The sequence below is a fragment of the Mytilus californianus genome, unplaced genomic scaffold, assembly GCF_021869535.1.
Source record: "Mytilus californianus isolate M0D057914Y unplaced genomic scaffold, xbMytCali1.0.p SCAF_26, whole genome shotgun sequence".
NCBI classification, from domain to species: domain Eukaryota; kingdom Metazoa; phylum Mollusca; class Bivalvia; order Mytilida; family Mytilidae; genus Mytilus; species Mytilus californianus.
In genome coordinates this window covers 3,013,006-3,038,612 of record NW_026262675.1, presented here as the reverse complement: position 1 = coordinate 3,038,612, position 25,607 = coordinate 3,013,006, and the positions used below count along the sequence as shown (strand labels likewise).

Sequence of the window (25,607 nt, the reverse complement as noted above, 5' to 3'; positions counted from 1 at the left end):
AAAATTCAGAAAAAGACAATCTGATGGACAGCAACATTGCTAATTAGTTTAAAGTCGCTGGACCATGAACTAGTGGACAGGGCCTTGAAATGGTCAATGAACTGAGATGCACAGACAGTAATATAACTTTATAGAAAACAACGTTGCCTATTGTAAGTAGTTCCTATCAACCTAACTTAAGCAGAAAACATTGAAAATTGGTATTTTATGAAAGTCATTGCACAATAACCTATGGGGTAGAGAGTCGAAATAGTTGTCAATCTGATATCATTGATCTATCATAAGTAGTTCCTATCAAACTGACTTATAAAAGCAAAAAACTGAACACTGAAAATTGAAAATTGCTAATTAATTCAAAGTTACTGGACCACGACCTAGGGGGCAGAGCCTCAAAATAGTCGTCAAACTGATTTGTACTGATTTAGATAGTAATGCAACTTTATAGAAAATATTGTTTATCTATCACAAGTAGTTTCTATCAAACTAACTTAACCAGAAAACCAAACATTGAGAATTTCTTATTAGTTGAAAGTTGCTGGAACATGACCTAGGGGGCAGGGCCTCAAAATAGTTGTCAAACTGATAGTAATGTAACTTTATAGAAAATATCATTGATCTATCACAAGTAGTTTCTATCAAACTAATTTAAGCTGAAAACTTAACATTGAAAATTGATAACTAATTCAGTCACTGGACCATGACCTAGGGGGCAGGGCCTAAAAATAATCATCAAACTGATATGTACTGATAATGATGCAACTTAATACAAAATGTCCTTATTCTTATCAAACAAACTTAAGCAGAAAACTTAACAATTGTTAACGCTGATGAAGACGTCGCCCAAAAGGTAATACCAATGCCAAGCCTTCTGTGACTTTAGTCGCAGGCCAGACAAAAAAAGGAGACAGTTATATCTTGTGTAGCCAATAACATCGGTAAAACAATATGCTATAATATTTTTATTGCTATTATTATTCAATGTGAAAAAAACTCTTCTAGGCTCAATTCATTTTTAAGACAAGATGCAGATTGTTGTTGTAGATATTATTTTTTTAAATTTTCTTTAAACCACAGGTTGCTGGGTTGCGGTCTTATACATCTTGTTTCATATTTACCTTAGCTGACAACACTGTAATAACATATCATAATTATTCTTTACAACTTCATGGATGACAACAAATGCTTTGGCTCTTATAACAGTGGATGGACTGTCTAATAACCTCAGTAATTTCTGTAGGAAATCCTGTAAAATATGAAAAGTTTTAGACACTGGATCATTTGAACATTTGAAGTAAATAATGGATGATACAAAAAAATGATAACGCAGTCAATATCTAAGATAATTGGGAATGATAATGATTTATGTACATTTATTTATATTTGTTAATAAGCAATATTACTGTAGCTTATTGAACAATGTGCAAGGGATAGATATATGTTGAAAAGGATCCAAATTTTTTTCACTTTTTTTTGTACAACTTACAATCATTCCATTCACCAAATATAGTTGAAATCAAAACATAAGGCATCTATATATACAAGATATATATGAAGTAAACAGGTCTTCTACCTTGTGAAATATAAAGCTTCATACAAATATTTTATGCTGTCACCAACACCAGCACCAGAGTAGCATCTCTTTGTCTGGCATTCTGCCACTTCGATCGCAGCAGAGACAAAGAACAAATTGCCTTCTGTATATCAAATTAAGTGACAAATCTGAAAGGCCTCATGAAATACTAAATGCAAAATTTATTATTAACAATAACTCCAAATGTATAGCTCACCTTGTCTTGTACCAGTCTATTAATGAAAGAACCAGAGGCTATCAGCACACCAAACATTGTAACGATAGCCTGTTGTATACGTGTGATACCAAAGGATAATGTTGATAATATGGTTGTTACTCCTACTGTGTCTATCACACTCTGGAACACATTGGGATTCTGTTTTGTTATCCTACATAATGCCTGAAATCAAAATGTATACTGTCAATTCCTCTTTAATAATATAAACCTGAATTTTATGCTTATCGACTTGTATTTTAGATACATTTTGATTGTTTGGCTAAAATCAATTTTCAATACATCTTATCGTTATTTGTCCGCCATTGCTGGACATCGCAAAGATTCAAGTAAAATTTTGACGTCACAATAGAACATGTCTTATGCCACAAAAGAAAAGTGATTGTTGTATGACGTCAATAGTTAAAGTGTCACAGATTCCCAAATAGCGATAAGGTCTATTATACTCCTAAAAGACAAATATGCTGGAAACTTTTTTCAATGGTTGCTTTTGATAAAAAAAAAACACAAAATAGTAGCCTGCTTCATAGTAGATATATATCAACGCCAAATTTTCATAATTATAAAACGCAATTTTAATCACAATACATCTATACATACTGATATTGCTGTAATCCTTAAGGAATCCACTGTGGAATGTTTAAATATGAACCATAATGCTTGTCCCATCTCATTTGTCACAAATTTCTAAAAACAGAGTTAAGTTTGTTATTCTTAATGTAACCCTAATATGGATGTTACAGATTGTATGAAATCAATATTTCTACACTTGTAAATATAAAAATCAATTCAACAAACAAATATTAAAAACGGAATCATTCCTTTTGGTTTAAGTTAATTGCATCAACACGGGTCAATTATTGAAGATTGTAAGTAAACCTCTAGATCAAGAGGTTTGACTGTAAGCCAAAGTTTCAAATTGGTAACAATCAAGTACCAAATACTACAAAGAAATATTATTCATTTTTTTTGTATCAAATGAGTGAATGTTAAAGAAAAAAAAAGAACCTGCAACAATCCTAAAGAAAGTCATGTCTAATATCAGAACACATTTGGTTCATTCATCCTATTATAAATACCCAGATCAATTGCTTTACTGATTTATTAGAAGTTCCATGGGTATCCAACAAACATCAGATGATGGACTGTTGAGGGATGTAAAGGGATGGTAAAAGCTCAACCATCAACAAGAAATTTTAAAAAGGTAATTTCAATGCCTATTTCATTACCACTTTGAGTATTTTTTATAAACAATTTTGGTGTTAAATTCTTTTTACAAACCTGTGCATGACATCCATTTGTTACTACAACATTTTCTACAATTTTAGCAGCAATATGATGTACTGTAGCATCCTCCTGTAAAAACATAATGGAAAGGTTCATTCTTCATGTTGATTTATAACATATGTCATGCAATCCATTAAAATATCTGCTTTTTACTTATTAAGAATCATTCGAAATAAAATGTCCTGAAAATAATATCAGTTCAGACTAATTTTCACAATCTTATATAACTGTGCATATTCAAGAGACTTTGTCAGTTGATTCATTTGTAGAGGTGAATTTAAACTGCAATTAGGTAAAACATTTTTACAATTGGTTTTGTGAATCATTTTAGCTCATTGTTTCAGTGAAAGGTTGTTAGAATGAAGCAAGTTCAGTGTAATAAAAAGCATATCTACAATGTGGCAGGGTTAAATGTGTATGTTACCTTAATGTATAACTGCCATTGGAAAAGATGTTAAAATAAGAATGGAATTTACAGATTTTCAGTGACCTTGGTTCTGTGGACCATTATTACAGCTGATGACTGTACTTAGCTATATAACCATGTTGCCACTGTAAATAAGATACTGTTACCTACCCCTTCTCTGCATGACCTGGTTACTACTGTGTATGTCATGCTGGGTACATTCCAGTTCTCAACAGGGGAATGTCTAGTTTGTTCCTGTTGAGATAAATTTAAAATATCAAATGCATCAATAGAGCCGGGTGCTTACACATCTGGGTAAATAAAATATAAATGAAATGTGTTTATTTGAGATCCTATAACTTTTAATAGATCTATGATTTGCAATTGACTTATATTTTTCTTATTGTTAAATATCATTATCTAAGGATTTTTTTTTTATTGGGATAAATATTATATAACCTCTTTTGTGTTGTTTTCTGTGATATTTTACCATACATATTGCAGAGGAATTATCAATATTCAAGAAATTCACTCACTATTGAAAAATACATATCACCTAGTTTCGGCACTTTATATTGTGTAAATAGCAAAAATTTTACAACAATTTGTCAATTTTTACCTTACATAACAGGGCCTAATCTAGGATTTTGAAGAGGGAGAAGTGACTTTTCCTTCCATAAGAGAGTAGTGAGAAGTGAAATTCCATTATCGTTTCGGTTGCATTGTGCTTTTGTGCTTATATATCACTAAGGAAATTGCTATATATATTCAATAGAAAATATACTTGCAGTGTTTTTATATGATATTGTACAAAATGTATGAATTGAAAATTCTTAATAAAAAAGTTTAGGCAATATAGTTTGTATTTATTTAATCATGTCATTTGTACTGTCAACTTGAATTTTAGTTTAAATAAAATTTGTTGCTAGTAATATTATCATGCATTCATCTCATGCATGTGCATCTGCCTCAATTTATCTTTAAAAGTCCAGAAAAATGTGACTCCCAGTTTATCTGATGACTTTTTAATGACTGGGCAATTTAATGTGTATCACCACGGTCATAATCTTGTTAAACATTATTGAATGTCCAGGACATCATGTCAGTTTCAAATTGAGATTCTCTCGATAGATTGTAAGTCTATAAATGAAGATATCGGTAAATCACAAATTAATAAACTAATAACGAGCAATTTTTATCATTTTTTGTTATAAAAGATAGCTCCCTTATTGGCAAGTTGGTCGTGCGAAAAAAACAAACTGCTGATCACAAGCTGGCAATGCGTCGTACGTTTGCAGTCAGAAAATCATCGTAAAATGATAATTCAAACAGACGCTCAGTTTCCCCATTTTAATAGCTTTGAATGTTAAATCTGAGGATGTTCAAAAACGTGGTTGTATTTATTTCTTGATTTTCCTAGTCAGTCGCCTCATTTGTTTACCTATGCGACTTGTAAATCACAATTTGTCTCCCTTATACAGATTTTGATAGAGATTTTACTTCGCTATGAAGTCAGTCGGCCGGCGAGTTTTAGCGATTTTCAAAATTCTTTGGCGACTTAAATCGTCATTTCGCTGGCAAGATTATGGCCTGACATATTACTGCCAGTAGCTAAAAAAGAAGAAAGTAGGATTATAGGGAGACTTAAGTAGCAGAACAGAGTTTCTTGCTCTTCATAGGGAGATTTCTAATGTTTTTAAATCATTAAATTCAGAGAAGGCAGTATTAATTTGTGCATTTCAGCTGAAATAGAAATTCAGATAATGCACCATCATACCTCCCTTTCAGTCCTTAACCTATTATTTACCTGTGTTGCTACTAAATATAGTATTTCACCAAGTGCAGGTAACAATGTCTGTTTTAACTTGGCATTTTTTGCATTTTCTCTTATACATTCTGTGAGGATTGTCAAAGGCTGAAAAAGAATTTTTTCATATACAAGTATAACTTTAACTTATATAAATAGCATTCGAAGACTTCAACTGTGTATTATTAACTGAAAGATTACAATAATTAGCACTTGCTCAATTGTTGATGTAGCAATATGTGATTTCAGTCATCACCTGCATCCAGTATGATATATTGTACCTTTCACCTGTTTTTGTATCATTATCATTTTTTTTCTCAAGTGATAACATACATTATATAAGTTTAATGGGCAGATCTGGGAGATATGTCTTCAAAATAAATGAAACTGAATGTCAGATCAGGAAATAATTTTAATTTCATAAAACAATCATTCAGATAAGTTCTTTTCAATTCCTTGATATTATTTTTCTAACAACTGGACATCCCCCTATATTTATTCTTTTTAGTTGATTGAGGAAAATACATGTTTATTAGAAGTGTTGAGTTGTTTCAAAAGCTGAAAATGCATTGTCCTATTAGCCATATTGTGAAACACTAAATGCTAATTTTATAAATTGATCACACAAAAAAGAATATGGGATGTACCCCAGGGGCATTAAACAATAACTTGTAGAGCCCTGTGGATTATCATGCAATACAGAATGGCTGTTTTTTTGTATCAGAAAATATAACATTCACAATCAAATAACTGCAACCAAAAAATGAAACTTCTGACCCCAAAAAAAAATGATCTTAGTAAATTCATAATTCAAACTGATGGAAATAAGGAATATCATTTCAGTCATTTGTGTTTAAAATCAGTAATGAATGCAAAATATATTATCAATTCTGGACCCTTGATGTTAATGCAAATGTTGATATTTAAATGGCAACTTTTGAACATGTCAACTATGCAAAAGTTTCAAAGTCAATGGACCATGATGGATGGGACAGGGCAAATAATCTACATGGTAATGATATGTGCCAATTCATGTACAACTGCATACCAAATATCTTTGACTAACATAAGTTGTTCCCCTTAAACTGACCTAACCACCAGCTTTAACGTTGTAACTCTGCAAAAGTTTCAAAGTCAAAGGAACATGACTGAGGGGGCAGAGCCAAAAAATTCCATGGAAATGAGATATGAAAATGGTAATACAACTGCATAACAAATATCACTGACCTACCATAAGTGGTTCCCCTAAAACTGACCTAATCAAATACTTTAATAGTGTAAATTATGTAAAAGTTTCAAAGTCAATGGAAAATGACTGAGGAAGCAAAAGCAAAACAATCTCTATGGAAAGACAACTGCCAATGCTGATACAACTGCATATCAAATTTTATTGATTTACCATAAAGTTGTTTGCCTTAAAATGACCTTATGTTCTTTTTTGACCTGGCCCGTTTTGGTGCTGTTACATCTTACAAAGTCTATCCGACTCATTTTGCAAAGAATTCCGCTCAAACCAGTGGTAGGGGCAGTTTTTAACTTGCAATGAGGTGAGATTTCTTTTTTGCTCTGTGTTGAAGGTCTCACTATGACTTTGAGATAAAGAACAGCAATAAAAGCACTGTTCCTTTGCTTTTTGTGTGTTTATTGGCTGTGCATGTACTGATTTTGTGTCATGGATGGATACCCCATATCATTTGCTTTTCTTTTATTTTATCACAAACAACTGAAGTGCTAAGGGTGCCATCAACACCATCATCACTATTAGCAGAAACAGCACACCTAAGTCTTGCCTCTGAGACTTAGTCAAAGCCAGAGATAACATTGTGTACAAGAGACTTTCATTTCTCACCTCAGACAAGATAACACTTTCATCCAAATCAGCAGTATTGTAGGATAATAAACCAATCACTCTGGCTGCTTTTCCTTTCCTGTAATAAACAATGCCTTTGATAAAACCCATACTAAACTTTGTTTTCATAAAACATGAAAATCCTAAATGACCATCAACTGTCTTAAAAAATAACTTAATGCATAGTTGAGAATTCTGGGGAAGTGACAAATGTTAAATGTATATGCAATGGGTGACTAGACAATTAAGAACTGACTTGTCTACCATTTATCAAGAGGGGGCCATGTTTGTTGCAGCACCTGCCCCAAATCATAAACCTTAAAAGTGGCTGTCTATAATTATACATTAATGTCTTGTCCTTTAGGAAATTTGGTTTTGATGGCAGATCTCTGATAGTTTCTGTTAAAGTAATTTACAGTTTTACTAGACTAAGGATATTTAGAACTAGACATATTGTATAGACACTTTTGATTTGTTGAAGACCTTATCTTGACCTAAAGATACCTTTTGATATTTTTTTATGCTGTTGGCTTGCTGCCTCATTCATGTATAGCCAACATCTCCTTTTATTCATACAAAAAAGACGATGTTGTGTAATGTACCAAAGTATAAAAGATTAAGTAAAATCATATTGTAAAAGCATGATTTTAAAAGAGAATGAAATTGTTTACAACTTTTTAGTTGCATCACATTCAGAAGAAAAGTAGCACTGATAATTTTAGATGCTAGTATATATAGTATTCTAAATGCATAACATATTTGATTAAGAAAGAAAACAATAATTTCTATGAGGTTTCTACTCTGAGCTATAAGAATAAAAATGTGTTTTTTATATATGTTGAAATTCACTATTCGCTTCCCTTTTTGCAGTAAATATAACATTTTCATTGGAACATGCATGTACCAAGTCAGGAATATGACAGTTGTTTTCCACTCGTTCCTTTGGTTGATAACATTTGATTTTGCCAGTCTTAATGGACTTCCAATTTTTCAATTTAACTTGAAAATAAGTATTTTTGTTATACTTTTTACCATAAGAACATCATGGAATTTTTCCTATTACATATCTTTAGCCCATCAATCATTTTTTTCTTACTTCTAATTGTATTTAGGTTTTATGACACCAGAGTATCTTCTGTTAATTTTTGTCAAAAAAAGCGATGCATGTTGATACCCATGATGAAAATATGACATTTAATTTGGATAAGTCTACCCCTGCAAATGCATCATATGAACTAAAATGATATATCTTTGGAATAAAAATACATATATCTAAAACAGTGTATCCTGGAAATAAGTTTTTAACTTACACATCTAAATGTGTTGTATCTTTTACAACTTTGCACAGGCTGGTAAGAATACCCTGTTTGACAAGGGCTGTGGCAACCATAGAATTTGTAGCTATACCCGTCAGGTAGTGTAACAAATGTATCCGTTTCTGTGAAGGAGGACCTTTCTCACCAATATTTAAACATTCTATTATACTCTTTACATGCTTTGCCCATTCTTTTTCTGACATGGAATTCAGTTTTTCAACTGAAATTTTAAATAAAAATGACTGTGTAAGATTCTATTATGTGAAATTTAATTGCTAAAATAACACAAAATTATAAACATTGTTACTATTTGGGAAAAAAAAACAACTTCAGCACAACTTGAATTTTTAAAAAAATGTAATAAGTTATGTGAAACTTCATTGCTAAAAAAAAATAATACTTCTTTTTTTGTAATTTTATAGGCCTGTAAGTGCATTGAACGTGCACACATTTTTAGCATGAACCATGGAACGCTTCATACAAAATGTGCTTCTGTCAACTCTTTTAAACCCCCAAAAAATACCATAAAAGCATGTTATTTTTAAACAAAAGATTGTCAAAATGACAGCAAACTGGGTTTTGAATACATTTTTTGGTGTCATTTTTATTCAAATAAGGGCCATAACTCCTAAAAATCAAAATCATCGATATCAAACTTGATCATATTTTTTTCATTAGTCACATCACATTAAAGTTTCAAAAGCATTGGTAGAACAGTTTCCAACTAATTGCAAGGAAACAACTTAAAATGCCATCTTCAAAACAATCAGGGACCATAACTGCTAAATGGCAAAAGTGAAAATTGTCATATCAAGCTTGAACTCCATTTTGTCATCCGTAACAACATAATAAAATTTGAAAAGCATTGGTTGAATAGTTCTCAACTAATTGCTAGGAAATTACTTAAAATACCATTTTCCAATCAATAAAATACCATAACTCCTGAAAGGAATAAATGAATATCTTCAATATCAAACTTTGACCTCCATTTTGTCATCTGTAACAACTTATTAAAGATTTAAAGAAATTGGTTGAACAGTTCATAAGTTTTTGCATGGAAACAACCTTCCCTTGATTATATCAACTCTGGGTATTTTATTTCAATAATAATAATTATAAACTCACAACAGGCTCTGTTATAAATGTATTGAAATTTTAAAGTAACTCAAGTTTGTATCAAGCGATATCCAATTCTCACTGGTAATGAAACCTATGAAAGTGTCATAATCTGTAAAAAATATTGTCTGTGGTTCTGTTGTATTATTGCAGCTCTAGAAATATATTAAATTTCACTGCTTGTAATGTAATACTTTATTTTCACATTAAACTTTTTAAAAAAATTACCTGAGTATGGAGGTACAGGTAATATCTTTGAATCGTATTTTGCTGTAGTTGGCTTCTGTATCTGTAAAAATATTGATTTGAAAGTCATAGAACACCCATTAATCTATAAAATGTATACATAAATTCAATAATGCTATACATTCATCTAGATCTGCTTCATATCTAAAATTGCACCTGAATTAAACTGTGAGGGTCAGTTGAGAAATAAACTATACAACAAAACAGACGACTTCAATTTTATAATTACACCCTGAACTATAAAAAATGTGATTTCTATAAAAAAAAGACATTAAACCTAACATTTGGCACAAATCACATCTATGAAATGTTCATTTCTGATATCTTTTACAATGTTTTCCCTTTTGATTAATATAATTGACATCTTTTCCTTTGACTTTTATCTTAATTATACCTTTGAATTGTCTCCCCTGTGATTAATTATACTCCACATCTTTCCCGTTGACTTTTATCTAATTATACCTTTGAATTGTCTCCCTTGTGATTAATTATACTCCACATCTTTCCCGTTGACTTTTATCTAATTATACCTTTGAATTGTCTCCCTTGTGATTAATTATACTCCACATCTTTCCCGTTGAATTTTATCTAATTATACCTTTGAATTGTCTCCCTTCTGATTAATTATACTCCACATCTTTCCCATTGAATTTTATCTAATTATACCTTTGAATTGTCTCCCTTGTGATTAATTATACTCCACATCTTTCCCATTGAATTTTATCTAATTATACCTTTGAATTGTCTCCCTTGTGATTAATTATACTCCACATCTTTCCCATTGATTTTTATCTAATTATACCTTTGAATTGTCTCCCTTGTGATTAATTATACTCCACATCTTTCCCATTGATTTTTATCTAATTATACCTTTGAATTGTCAACTATCTGTGAAACTTGGAAGTCACTTGGATGATATATAAGATCTAGAATTTCATTTCTAGAATCTGTAGCCTCACTCTGATCTGGTGTGGCACCTATAGGTTCCCTGGTAGATAGTGGTGATTGTGTTGGTTTATGGGGGGTTCCTACTCTCTCATCTGGAGCTACTGCTGTATGTGGTCTTGCACTGTAAAAATTAATCATCAGTAAAATTGTTAGTTTTTTCCAACACAAGAAACTATGAGGATTTTTTACTACACCAGTTACCTATTAGATCAGCTACTATCTAGATTCTGCATGCAAAAGTCACTGAACTAAAAAGAGTTAAATCACTCCTACATGAGCAACAAAAAGCCATTTAAACTCAATTATCTTCTTATCTGACCAGTATGTCCTATTCATTGATCTATTCCAAAGATCAGACTATTAAACCTACCGATAATTTTATTGACTATCTATAACCTATGGACAACAAAATTAGCAGCCTTTGCTCTATGCTGGACTAAAACTGTAAAGCTTAATTCTGCATTTTTAAGACTTTTAAAAAGGCTAAATTCTTAAACATAATACATTTTGTACCAGTAGGATTTATCTTTTAAATCCCTTTTTATATAAATACTAAGATTACTTAGTTTTCTTATTGGTAACTTAAGTGTATACATAAATACATAGTATAAGATTGTAATTTTCATAATTCAAAATGAGTAAACTGACCTGAGTGTAAATAGATTTGCTCCACCTTCTGATCCTGGGGCTGTCTTAGGTCTCATGTAATCTCCCATTGTTGAACCTAGTTAAGTAGAATACTTTATATTTTAAGTTTTAGGCTTTTGTTTTGGTTCTTCAGACCATTCTGTATATACAGAAATATGGATGAGATGTAACGATGCAATTTTTTATACTTAAACAAAGTTCTATGTAGTTTGATTTTCATAAAAATGTTAATACCTTTAGGGTAACTCACCCCAAAGGTAGTAGCCATATACTTAAAGTAGTCCTTGTGACTTTATTGTGACCAAGCAGTACTTTGACAGGTTCAGATTCTATTAGAAACTACCATCAGACCCTTATAAATGTCCCTTATACCATCAGAACTTCTCTGAACTTATCATGAAATTAATTTTAGCTACTGTTTAGATTTAGATCTTAACACAGACACTTTTGTCCTAGAGTCACCAACCTCAAATAACATGTCTAAAAGAGAGATTTATTGATTTTTATTTAAGGATTTATTTCCATTTAATATCGACATAAGACATAACAGATGATATATACAAACACAAAAAAATTAAAGAAGTTAGGATGTTTAATTTCTAATTTCAGCCATACAAGGTTGATATTTCATCTAGGATGACCCATGAAACCCTTAAGACTTATTTCCAATGGGAAAACAATCATTAAGCACATGTTTTATTTGTAAAGATAAAACATCTGAATCATGATATCATGTCCTAACTTGATATAAATGCAAGGTCTACTTGGTCGAATTAGCTTGGTAGTCAGTTTACATCTATCTTACAGATGATTTTAGACACTAATGTTACAATAGAGTTCAAGTTACCAGATAGAGAGAAATGTCACAAACAGTCTTACTACATACCAGGTCTTGTTACATCCAACAAATCCAAGTTAGATACAGGTCTTTCTGTGCTCTTGCCAGTGTCTAGAGTTTTCACTTTCCCAAGTACTGACCCTGTGCCATCTATAAACACACTACTCCTGGTTGTAGCTATTGTACTGCCTTGGACCTCCTGTGATAGAACTAAATCTTTGGCTAGATGGCTGCATTTGTCCTGCCAAAATGGATGTGTTACTAAACCAGGCCACCCTAATCTACAATTAAATTACTCTTAATTCAATCAAAGTAGAACTATATACATGTATTTGTATTTGTACTATCTTATTCAAAAATATTTTCAATATTTCAATTAGGCTGACAGCTTACAAAGCTAGATTCAAACTAGCGATACTCCAAGCAAAGCTCACAAAATGTAACCCCTGCCCCTACATAAAATAATGGGAAAGTAAAATGATGCTTAGGGAAACCCCATAAAGAATTCCGATAAAAAAAAAAAGAGGTGCATAATGACATTATATGGTTAAGATTCTGAAAAAGTTTCAATAAATTCAAAAAAGGGATTTAGAATGAGTTGTGGATAAAAATGGATACCCCACAGAAAAAGTAATGGTAGAGTATATGATTGGATAAGGGAACTTAAAAAAAATAAATAAAAATGTGAACTGAAGTATGCAGATATGACAAAGTTCATGTCATGCTAAAGAAAATCCCTCAAAATTTATGGATAAAAAAAAACAGAAATAAGAAATGCAAAAGGACATCATGTAAGTAAAATTGAGAATGGAAATGGGGAATGTGTCAAAGAGACAACAACCCGACAATAGAGCAGACAACAACTGTTAGTTTAAAAAATTCTGTCAAGTGGTTCAGGAGAAGCAGACACAAAAGTGTGATAGAAGAATGAACAGATGAACAAACATCCACATCACTATATACAGCCAGTTTCTAAAAGTAAAGGGTATACATATCTACAGCAAGATTATAAGAAATGTTTCCAAATAAGTTCAATATAATTTAGAATCATCCTTATTGTTGATTGCCATTATACTAGTGGTACCATCTCTAATAATTAATCTACCCGATGATCTTGAAGAAAGAAAATACTTCCTCCCAAGTTGTTTACCCTGTTTAGAAATTTAACAAGAAAAAGTAAATATTTTTCAGATAATCAGGTGTCGTTAAGCCATGAACTGTAAATGAAACATCTGTAAAAGCAACTCATGTATTTTACTGAAAATGACTTTCTATAACAATTTTGTCATTATTCAGAATACAAAAGCATGAGAAATATTTAACAGCAATGCTTAACATTAAGAAGTAAAGTTAGTCAATTAGAAATTTCTCATGCTTTCTAAAAGAAGATAAATGACTTGATCTTGGGTACAATTTCAAATAATAGGGACTTCAACATATTATATAAAACATTTAATATGTTTCCTGCATTTAACAATAAACAGTTCTCAAAAACAGATTTAATATTAAAATGTAAATTTTCTTCTTTTAAATGAAGAAAAAACAAATTAACTTTTATGTAATATAAGTATCACCTTTTATCTGGGTCTTTTTGCATTAAACTCTCCAATAAATTCAGGAAATCTGGTGATGGCTTAGCTGAAAATCTGGTACCTAATTAAAATATGATCAAATATTGAACACTACTGTTTATTTAATATGGCAGATACAGTGTAAAACAAAACATTGCAAAATTAACTATTTGTTAAACAATAAGTGTTAAAACAAAACAGCAGGTCTCGATTTATACAAAGATACAAAATGTATTTTTAGCATGTGTATGTTTCAATGTTATATTCAAACAACACAAAACACTTGAAATATATTTTTTCATTTATCTTGAAATATTTAATCATCTTTTAGCCATTTTTTAAAAACTAAAATATTGAATACTTTTTGCAAAACATTCTGTTTTAATAATATTCATGACATGACATTACAATACAATCATTGTCCAGTTTAAGATACATGGATCGTCAAAGTTCGAAAAATAAATAGGAGCAATACAAGTACTAAATATAACCTCAAAATAATATGTAAATAAACAGCTGGGCCATGAGCGCATGATATGCCCGTCGTCTTGTGTGTGAATTTTTATGCAATAATCATAAATAGTTTCTGACATACGGCCTGACATGCGAAAACCCCCTTTTTTTTACAAAAAACTCAATATCTCTAAAATTAAATTTTGAATCAAAACCAAAAAGTATACAGATCTTAAGATTAATATAACTAAGAAGTGTGTAAAATTTTAAGCAATAATCATAAATCGCTTTTGAGATACGGCGCGACATGTGAAAACCCCCCTTTTAAAAAAAAAAAAATCAAATTCTCAAAAATAAAATTTTGAATCAAAACCAAAAAGTATACAGATCTTTAGATTAATATAACTAAGAAGTGTGTAAAATTTTAAGCAATAATCGTAAATCGTTTTTGAGATATGGCGCGACATGTGAAAAACCCCTCCCCCTTTTTTAACAAAATACACATTATCTCTAAAATAAAATTTTGAATCATCACCAAAAAGTATACAGATCTTAAGATTAATATAACTAAGAAGTGTGTAAAGTTTTAAGCAATAATCATAAACTGTTTTTGAGATACGGCGCGACATGTGAAAAAAAACACACACCTGTTTTAGTTACTAAGTCCCGTAACTCAAAAACTTTTATTCTTGTTTTCACCAAAAAGTATACAGATCGTTTGACCATCATAAGAAACACTTATGTTAAGTTTTATAAAATTTGGATAAGTCGTTCTCAAGTTACGGTGTGACATGTTTACGCCGGACAGACAGACGGACAGACCACATTTGTATACCATAATACGTCCCCTCAAAATTTTGATGGGCGTTTAATTACAATTTGCATTAAGTATCAATAAAACAATGTTCTTCCTGTTGTATATCTATATCATATATAGGAACATAAAATATATACTAAATGGTAATGTTTTAACAGTCAAAAATAAATGTGTACCTTTAACTTTAGGGACTGGCATATCTTTGCTTATGATTTTGTCTTTTAATTGTTGGAATGACTCTGCTAGAAATGGAGGATGACCTGAAAAAGACATTAATTTTTTTATTTATTGATTTCTAAGTTATTTTGAGATAATCTATAATTGTCAGCGAATTAAACACTGAGCTATATTTAAGTGACAATAAACAGTCATAAATGGCAAATTAAAGTTGTTGTGCTATCAGTGCCAATTATGTAACATTCAGAAGCCTACATCATAAACCTAAAACAATGTATATATACATGTATAGCCTTCATTTTGGTAACCTATGGATGTTATTTTAGTATATCATATACTTTCATACATATTTTTCTACAATACACAAAATAAGAGTGTATTATCCCAGATATATGCAAGCTAATTGCCCCCCCCCCCCCCCCCCCCCCCCCCCCCCCCCCAAGTAAGGCTGTTGACATTTAGTGATTTACATTGATCTGGTAAATATAACATCAGTGTTGGTAGTGGAGGTGTCCTTAAAATATTTGTAAGAACAACATGATACAAACCTGTAAAACATTCATAGAAAACAACACCCAGAGACCATAGATCACTAGCAATAGTACAATCAGCACCCTGTAGTACTTCTGGTGCCATGTATGTAGCAGATCCTGTAAAAAAGAAAAAGTTAAATTATTTATCATTCTCTTACTTCTTAAACATTAAATTCCTGTCAAGATATTTTGTAAAAATTAATACTGAATGTTTGCTTAACACTAACTACAATAGTTTCATGAATCAAGTGATAAATAGATGCAGCAACAGAAAGCTTGTTTTATACATTTATAAATGAAACAAAGTAAACATAGAAAGAATAGACTGTTTACCGTGTGTTTTGCATTTTCTGGAAGTTGTTTATCTTCTGAAAGTTGTTTATCATGTGTTTTGCATTTTCTGGAAGTTTACATTGTGTTTTGTATTTTCTGGAAGTTTACATTGTGTTTTGTATTCTCTGGAAGTTTACATTGTGTTTTGTAAATTCTGGAAGTTGCTTACCTTGTGATTTCCATTTTCTGGAAATTGATTACCTTGTGTTTTGTATTCTCTGGAAGTTGTTTACCTTGTGTTTTGTATTTTCTGGAAGTTGTTTACCTTGTGTTTTGTATTTTCTTGGAGTTGTCCCATCTTCCTCTCCACCTCCTGCTTCTGCAAATTTCTCAAATAATTCCTCTAAATTTTCACCTTCAACTTTTGACAAGCCAAAATCTGCATACTTTAGAATACCTGAACCATCCAGCAGTATCTATAAAATAAATATCTCTAATCATTTCTATAAACATGAAGATATGTATAAAAAGTATTTCAAAGTAATATCACTTTAAATAAGCAAACTTTGTCTTTTACAAAAATCTTAATTTTGTTAATCTTTCCTCAAACCAAATCCTTTCCCTTTTTTTTTATTTTACTTTTAAAATATTTTGTTTAGTGTATGGTTTTCTCTTTTAAATATATTATGAATGGGATGAGACTGGAAATTACAATCATTTTGTTGCTACACAAAAAAAATATTTAGTTCCAAGACTTGTATAGCAATTTAATATCAGGTTTCATTATTTATTATATATAATCAGAAAAAAAAACAGTAAACCATTTTTATGCTCTCCAGACATGAAATCCAGATATCAAGAGGCTTTATGATTTTACCTTGCATGTGTACATGTTCTACATATATTGCCCACAGAGAGATGTCTTGATTATTTTTCTTCAGTCATTTATTCCTATACCTAGGAATTACGTCTTGGGTCTGCTTCGTGTTATTTAATAATACTCTTATCATTGAGACTTCTCAGAGTGGACTTTACATGTTTTTCTGTTCCTTTTATAGTTTATGTCTCATACAGTGTATCATGTACATGTTCATTTTTATAACAGTGTATCATGTACATGTTTCATTTTTATAATGAAAATAATAATTCGGATTCAATATAATCCTCTTCCTGAAACATACAATAAAACTCACCTTGGATGGTCTGAGATCACAGAAAAGTATTCCTAATGAATGTATGTAATGTATCCCTGTCACTAGGTCTATACCAAATGTCCTGACAGAACTTTCTGGCAGATATTTGTCTTGTTGTGTTAACATCTCAAGACTACCACCTGTACAAAGTTCTACTACCAACCATAGGTGATTACTGGTCTCATACCATTCATAAAACTTAACAACATTTGTATGGCTTATATCATGGGTCATACGGACCTGTAAAAAGTTAAAAAAAGTATTTTTATATTTGTTTATTTTCATAACTGTTTTTTATAATCATGAATTAATCTCCAGGTTAAAAAAATAAATAATTACAACACAGCTACATGTTGCACAAATGTGATTACAGGTGGACATTCAATATCTATTCAACATCTTTGTTGCATTGGGCCAGGTATAATGAAGGTGAATTCCTTTCACTGCTAAATTTACAAATTTGAAGGAGTATTAATAAGATAATTTCAATCAAATAGTGGAGACCTGACTGGAGGGTGCTGTAGAGACTGTGTTTTAGTGACTTCCTGTTTCCCCTTGTGTATAAATGAAACCACAACTGACAAGAGACTACATTTATATATTCAGACAATTTACTTCACTATGAAACAATAAAAAAATGTAAAAAAAAGCATTACAAAAAAAACTTGTTTACCAGTACTTGGTTATCCAGGATATCAGGTAAGCATCTGGGAGAAATGATTTGTTGATCGGCTAGTGACCAAAATGACCAATGGTGTCTACAAAACAGCATAAAGAAAGACACTGCCTTACAAAGGCACCATTTTCAAAATGGTTTTGATCCCACAACATACCTTCTAAAACACATAAATTTTAATCATTGGTTTTTACTTACAGTGTTGGTAACTTCTGCACGTTTACATTTCTCGATACAATGAATTGCAACAAAATGTATTGTTCCTTTTCTTCTCCCCTTATAAATGATGGAACTTTCTCCACGTCCAAGCTCTTCATAAAGTACAAAATTTTCCATTATTCCTTTACTTCATAAAACCAGCTTTTCCCTGAAATTATATATACATCTTAGTAAATTCTAACACTAGGACACTAAAATTGAGAATGGAAATGGGGAATGTGTCAAAGAGACAACAACCCGACCATAGAACAGACAACAGCAGAAGGTCACCAACAGGTCTTCAATGCAGCGAGAAATTCCCGCACCCGGTGGCGTCCTTCAGCTGGCCCCTAAACAAATATATATACTAGTTCAGTGATAATGAACGCCATACTAAACTCCAAATTGTACACAAGAAACTAAAATTAAAAATAATACAAGACTAACAAAGGCTAGAGGCTCCTGACTTGGGACAGGTGCAAAAATGCGGCGGGGTTAAACATGTTTATGAGATCTCAACCCTCCCCCTATACCTCTAGCCAATGTAGAAAAGTAAACGCATAACAATACGCACATTAAAATTCAGTTCAAGAGAAGTCCGAGTCTGATGTCAGAAGATGTAACCAAAGAAAATAAACAAAATGACAATAATACATAAATAACAACAGACTACTAGCAGTTAACTGACATGCCAGCTCAAGACTTCAATTAAACTGATTGAAAGATTATGTCTTCATCATATGAATATCAGGCACAATCCTTCCCGTTAGGGGTTTAGTATCATACCATCATAACATATATGAGAAGAACATAACCTGTGTCATGCCAACAACTGGTTTTTAAATAAATGTGTTTAGTACCGATGCAAAGACCCTATAAGTGAATCAATATTAACGCCAAAATATGCAATCTTTAATGACCTGACAACAGTATTGTAACTATATCCCTTCTTAATAAGTCTATTTAACGGTTTTGTTAGCTTCAGATGTGAATACTGACATTTTTGTGCTTTATAAAGAATATTTCCATAAAAAATTGGATGTGAAATACCTGAACGTATAAGAAGTCTGCATGTTGAGCTATATTTACGAATGATGTCCTTATACCGATGATAAAATTTAGTAAATGTTTTGACTAGTTTGTGATATCGAAAACCCTTGTGTAATAATTTTTCAGTAATACATAAATTTCTTGTTAAAATCTAAAACATTGTTACATACACGAGCGAATCGTACAAGTTGAGATATATAAACACCGTAAGATGGTGACAAGGGAACGTCACCATCTAAAAATGGATAATTAACGATAGGAAATGAAAAATCATCTCTTTTATCATATATTTTAGTATTAAGCTTTCCATTAATGATATAGATATCAAGATCGAGGAAAGGGCAGTGGTCATTGTTAGTATTAGCTTTATTTAAAGTAAGTTCAACAGGATAAATTTCTTTAGTATACATACTGAAGTCGTCATTATTGAGAGCAAAAATATCATCCAAATATCTAAAAGTATTATTAAATTTGTGTATCAGATGTTGTTTCGATGGGTCTTTGCTGATTTTTGTCATAAATTGTAACTCATAGCAATACAAAAAAAAGGTCCGCAATAAGTGGTGCACAGTTAGTCCCCATTGGAATTCCGATAACCTGACGATATACGGAATCTCCAAAGCGAACAAAAATGTTATCTAGTAAAAATTCAAGGGCATATATAGTATCAAAGCATGTCCAATTGACATAGTTTTTTTGTTTATTGCTACTAAAAAATGACCTAAAAGAGTTTGAACATATATATTCACATTCTGACTTTTTAAATGCCCATTTAATTAGGTGTGTGAATTTTTTCTTAATGAGAATGTGAGGCAATGTGGTATATAGGGTAGAAAAATCAAAACTTTGCACAGATTCAAAATCACCAATATATGCATGTAATTTATCAAGTACTTCCAACGAGTTCTTGACACTCCAAAAGTAATTAATGCCACTATTTTCGAAGGCCTTATTTGAACAATTTATTATCAGGTTTTTGATTGTACCAAGTGTACTGGTAAGAAGAATAGACAATTTAGTAGTGGAACAATGGCTTGAAGACGAAATAAATCTATATTTGTAAGATGTTTTGTGTAGCTTCGGAAGCCAATACATAGTTGGGACTTTCATTGTATTTGGTTCTGCTTGTAAAGCGGTAGCTAAAAGTTTATGTTTGTTACAGATGTCGTTTTCTGAAAATGGAGTCAGTTGGAATGTTTGTGAATTGGTGATTTCTTTTTTCAGAACCTCAATGTAAAATTTACGTCAAACAATAATAATATTATTAGCAGCTTTATCGGCCGGGACAAAAACAAATTCCTTGGCTAGTTCTTTTAGTTTATGTTTGATACGAGAAATAGGTTTATTGTGGTTATTGTTAAGAGTAAAATGTTCTTTAAAATGTTGAATACGTATATTCTACACACACAAATACTCTCATGCGCCATTTTATAAAAGCATAGCTATCATTAAAAAGTTCATAAAATTAATAAATATATATCACAGTATGGGTGGTTCAATTTAAATAGAGGCTCCTAAGAGCCTGTCAAAAATATAACTTGTATTGATCATGTTTGCTGTTTACAGTTCCTACCAATTGGTGGAAATTGGTCTGCTCTAGTTTAGGTTTTAGGTTGCAGAACAGTATTCAAGCTAGGATTTCAAAAGGGCAGGGAGCCAATCACAAAAAGGGCACTTTAGCACGTGGTCAGATTGATAATTCAAAAAGGGCATGTCAAAGACGGTCAAACATTGTCTGTTATTATGTAAACAGCAGGTGTTATAGCTAGGAGTTTGAGGGCTTTAGTCACTTTTACACAAGATGAAAATCAACCTTAGTTTGGGTAACAGAAAGGAACCAAGGAGAAGATTTATTAATTTGTTTATGACAACTACAGACCATGACACTGGGTGCCAAATGATGGCAATACATTTTTGTAGCTCATCAAAGTAATACATTCCATTCCTACAATCTGTCGATACCTATATTTTGGCATTGCACAAGGTCATGTTTTTCTCTTAAAAATAAGGACTGGAGATGTGGTATGATTGCCAATGAGACAACTATCCACCAAAGTTCAAATGAAGTGGATGTAAGCAATAATAGGCAACTGTACGGCCTTCAACAATGAAATAACCCACACTGTATAGTAGGCTATAAAAGGCCCTGATATGAAAAATATGAAATAATTCAATCGAGAAAACTAATGGCCTAATTTATTTAACAACCCAATTTACGAAAAAACAAATATGACAAACATGAACCAATAACAACCACTGAACTACAGGCTTCTGACTTGGGACAGGCACATAAAGAATGTGGCGGGGTTAAACATGTTTGTGAGTGCTCAACCCTCCTACTTACCCATGTTACCTGGGACAGTGTGTAACAACACAACATAAGAACAAACTATAATAAAAGAACAGAGTTCCAATGTCCCCTGTGTTGCAAATATTTTATATATCCAAGATACAAGGGCAATAACTAAAAAAAAAAAATTTGTTTTTTGTTCTTTAAATTTTTTTTATAAATATTTTAGAGAAATGAAGGCTTTAAAGCAAATGCAATGTGATTTCCGTTATAATAAATATTTCCAAGGGGCATAACTCTTTTAAAAATAATTTATTGGCACTGATTTTCTAACCCATTCAAGACATTGCTGATACATGTATAAACCTATGATATAAGTTTCATAAAATTCTTGCAAGAATTTTACACATGAGACCACTAACTGTTAATGTGTCTTTATACTAAATACATTGGATGTTGGATGTATACTGATTGATATTTTAGTCTTTAAGATACATGTATGATCTTAATTTATTAGTTGTTATTGGCTTTGAACAAGCTCTCAGTAACTGCAAGTACTCTCAGATCTGTAATTTGTATCTTTTGTGTTTTTGTTAGGTTTTTAATTTTTGGGCTTTGTATAGATCTGTCCTTTTCAACTGATCTTTACAGTTTGTTCTGAGTATATCAGTTAAAAACTCTACAAAACTAATGGATTTTTTCAATTAGAAATCCTGATTTTGATAAAACTATACTACTTATAAAAAAAAATCCAATTTGTTAGCTGGCATGAAGTAAAAACGATGAATCAAAGAATTCAACTTTATATATAACTAATATAGGACATTCCAGGCCCTTTTGTTTTCCACATAATTAATATTACCATTAACTAACAAGTTCAGGGTCGACAGATTTTAAAAGGAGAGAAAACTGTGCACCTTTAAATCAGCACGACTTTATCAGATGACAATGCGAATACAAAAAATCCATCCTAAAAATAAAGCTTAGGTACTTTAATTCAGTCACGGACCCGTGATGTCGCGATTGTGTTCTAGTACATCTTATGTTTATGCCCTAATTTGACTGTTTTGTCACAAACATGTTTACTTTGTTTATACATGGAAATAAAATGAGAAGGAATAACAAAGATAAATTAGCATGTATTAATGACCTGCAGAGCTCTGTACTAAAGTCATATGATTTTATCCAATTATTGTCTCAGCTACAAGACCCCTTTGGTTACTATCTGGAATTTCTTATCAGTCACGTGATTTTATCGAGTACGGTAATTATAAAGCACCTGTGGGAAATCCCTAGTTTATTAAATACAAGGTGGCGCTGTATCATATAAAACTTCTACCTTCAGAAAGAAATCGAATGATGTAACAAACTTGAAAAACGGACGAGAATTGTTTATACTTCAACAGTTGAACATGGAAAATTGTATTTATTTTTGCATATTTTTGCTTTTTACTGTTTGTTTTAAACTGTTCTAAAAGTATTTTCCAATTGAAAGCGGAGCACGAGTAAAATAGGTAATAGCGATGAAGCGATCCGGTTTCACATAATGTTTAACAAAATAATGTAGACAAATGTAGACATAGAATTTTTTACTGTTAAAATGTGCCAAGTTTATCGAGATTTATAAAAAGAATATTTACTTTCAAGTATTTTAGGTTTATGTATCTGTAATAAATGTCATTGATTACATTATTGAAACTGGACAATTAAAATCGGGATAATAAGTTTGCAAAACATGTTAAATTTATATCTATTTAAAAAAGTGTTAACAATTGAATACTAGTATCAGAGACATATAATACCAATATTGTATTATATGTCTCTGCTAGTATTAATGTAACACGTTACAGCAAAAAGAAAAACAACCAAACAAAATGAACTTGACGCTATCTTTTTAACCGCAAATGTATTATATATGAATTAGTTTATGTACAAATTAAAGAATAGGTTTAAAATTGTGAATATTTTAATTGACTGGTACACACGAAAGACTTTGATTATTCGTATTTAAGAAAAGGGGGTCGAAACATATTTTTTGTACAATCATCTTCTTAACTTTCAGAAATGGTTCTTAACTATCTTTAAATATTAAAATTGAACATGATCCACCCTTTTTCACCAATTTCATATGTCATAACTGTCGGCTTAAACTATCAAGATGGAAAAAGACATAAATAGGAAAAATAGACTAAAATCAACATTGAATGAATGACTCTATTCGGCAGCGTACAGCAGCGGAATGTAACGAGTGAACTATTTGGGTTACTTCGTACGTATATACGACAACAACGGTCTGTTCGTAATTTTCCGTGAAAAAGAAAATGACCGAAAAGTGTCAGTGATTTGATTTGATCACATGCCAAGAATCAATTATCATTCCATATCGTTAACTAATTAACGAGTTATCGGAAGATAGCTATAGGCGGTAACGCAGATGAAACCTTTGAAATGGCGTTGTTGTTATTCCTGTCAATATAACAGGTCAGGAATAACCACCAATTGGTGGATTATACCTCAATTGACGTATAATCCACCAATGGACATATATTGGTATAGACCAATTGACGTATAATGCAAGTTTTTTTGTTATAAAATGCTAGTGTGAGATAGGAGCATCATCTTTCAACTTACAACCTATTTTATGACCAATATTGAGTCCTCCGAAAGTTTCAGTTTTGTCAAAGCCTGCTGCATCTCTTGAGAATGCATGTGTACAACAATTCTTTTGTTGAAACATCTGTACTATTGACCATGATTGACTTTTAATAATGAAAGTCAAGTATTAACAAAGAGCTCCATTCACCTGTGGAGTTGTACTCATAATCACATAACTGCAGACAGTATTGATGTCCACCGACAGGTGATTAGTGGTAACTTTGCCGATCAAGAATTGACAAGATAACAATAGAAGAAACTGCAAATACAATTATTGATTAAATCAATATGTTATGTCACTATACTAAACTAGGAATGTTTGACATGTTTTCATACCATAATATGGTTTTAAGAAAACAATGCTCCATTTTGGTTGAATAATTTGCTTTGAAAAACAAAGAATTATACGTCAATTGGTCTATACCATTATATGTCAATTGGTGGATTATACGTCAATTGAGGTATAATCCACCAATTGGTGGTTATTCCTGACCTGTAAGCTGTGTGACGGGATTGCTTCCCTTCATTAGTAGATACTTAGTCAGCCGTAAGCGGTTGAGCTAAGGAAGTACTTCTTTAGCTCAGTCGGTTAACACGCTGCCTTGTAACACAGAGGTCCCGGGTTCGAGTACCGGTGGAGACATGCGATTTTGCAAGTAGAATCATGCTCTCCGGTTACAGCTGTATAATACTTCCATGGTTTATTAACTTTATATGACGTAAAGATTATCCAGGAATATACTTTCCAAACGGGGCAGTGTTAATTAATTTCCTAAGAGAAGAACAGCTGAAGAAGAGTGTCAAAATGATTAGATGTTTGATATCATTGCCTACACTACAGGCTTTCAACTTGCTCAGCTCCGTTCATACTGGTATTCAAAAATAAATATTTGTTTACAATATGAGGTCCGAATTTAAGATGAATCGAGATATTTGATTGGACTGTTTCTAAAATATGTCCAATGAACGCGTCCATAACATACAGTAATTAGAAAACCTAAAGTCAGTCCCGGATAAAGGTAGCACGGTAGTATTTGCATTCCAGAATTTAGGTTGCTCTTTTGTGTACCCTACTTAGGTCAATGTATCTGAACAGTGTGATTGGACTAAAAATACAGTATCAACTGAACATACTTTCCCAAACTGAGGGATGAATCAGGTGTAGAAAAATATGAAATAATTTTACAAACAGGTGAAAATGAATTTTTGAGAATTTTTTTAAATTTTGTATTCACTGCATGATAAAAGACCTAAAAGCACTAGTGGCCTTAGGTTTTTAAAAATAGCAAAAAAAGTAAACGGTCATGATACATATTCAAATTTATTTCTGATTAGTATAATGAAAGTACTTCAGTTAACTGTGTATGTAGAATTTTTCGCAGTGCTAGAAAGTGGTGAAAATCCTAAAAAGGCTATCATTATCCCTTATGGGCCAGGAAATACTACCGTGCCACC

The 25,607-nt window shown here is 31.6% G+C and overlaps 1 protein-coding gene across 2 annotated transcripts in view; it reads right to left on the bottom strand.

Annotated features, from left to right (window-relative positions):
• LOC127732687 (serine/threonine-protein kinase ULK4-like) overlaps positions 1–25,060 on the bottom strand; it is a 49,252-nt gene extending 24,192 nt beyond the window's left edge. Inside the window, exons 1-19 of one of the 2 annotated variants that reach the window (XM_052241863.1) lie at positions 24,987–25,060; positions 18,158–18,326; positions 17,284–17,523; positions 16,416–16,566; positions 15,833–15,934; positions 15,284–15,367; positions 13,841–13,919; positions 12,315–12,547; positions 11,429–11,504; positions 10,703–10,901; positions 9,815–9,875; positions 8,465–8,690; positions 7,155–7,233; positions 5,306–5,413; positions 3,670–3,753; positions 3,087–3,161; positions 2,406–2,492; positions 1,788–1,970; positions 1,116–1,243 (exon numbers count right to left, since the gene is read on the bottom strand). In XM_052241863.1, the coding sequence (XP_052097823.1) occupies positions 1,116–1,243; positions 1,788–1,970; positions 2,406–2,492; positions 3,087–3,161; positions 3,670–3,753; positions 5,306–5,413; positions 7,155–7,233; positions 8,465–8,690; positions 9,815–9,875; positions 10,703–10,901; positions 11,429–11,504; positions 12,315–12,547; positions 13,841–13,919; positions 15,284–15,367; positions 15,833–15,934; positions 16,416–16,566; positions 17,284–17,523; positions 18,158–18,295 (2,333 nt within the window). In that variant the 5' untranslated portion in view covers positions 18,296–18,326; positions 24,987–25,060. The other variant, XM_052241862.1, reaches the window with a different exon arrangement.
• Positions 25,061–25,607: the final 547 nt, after the last annotated feature.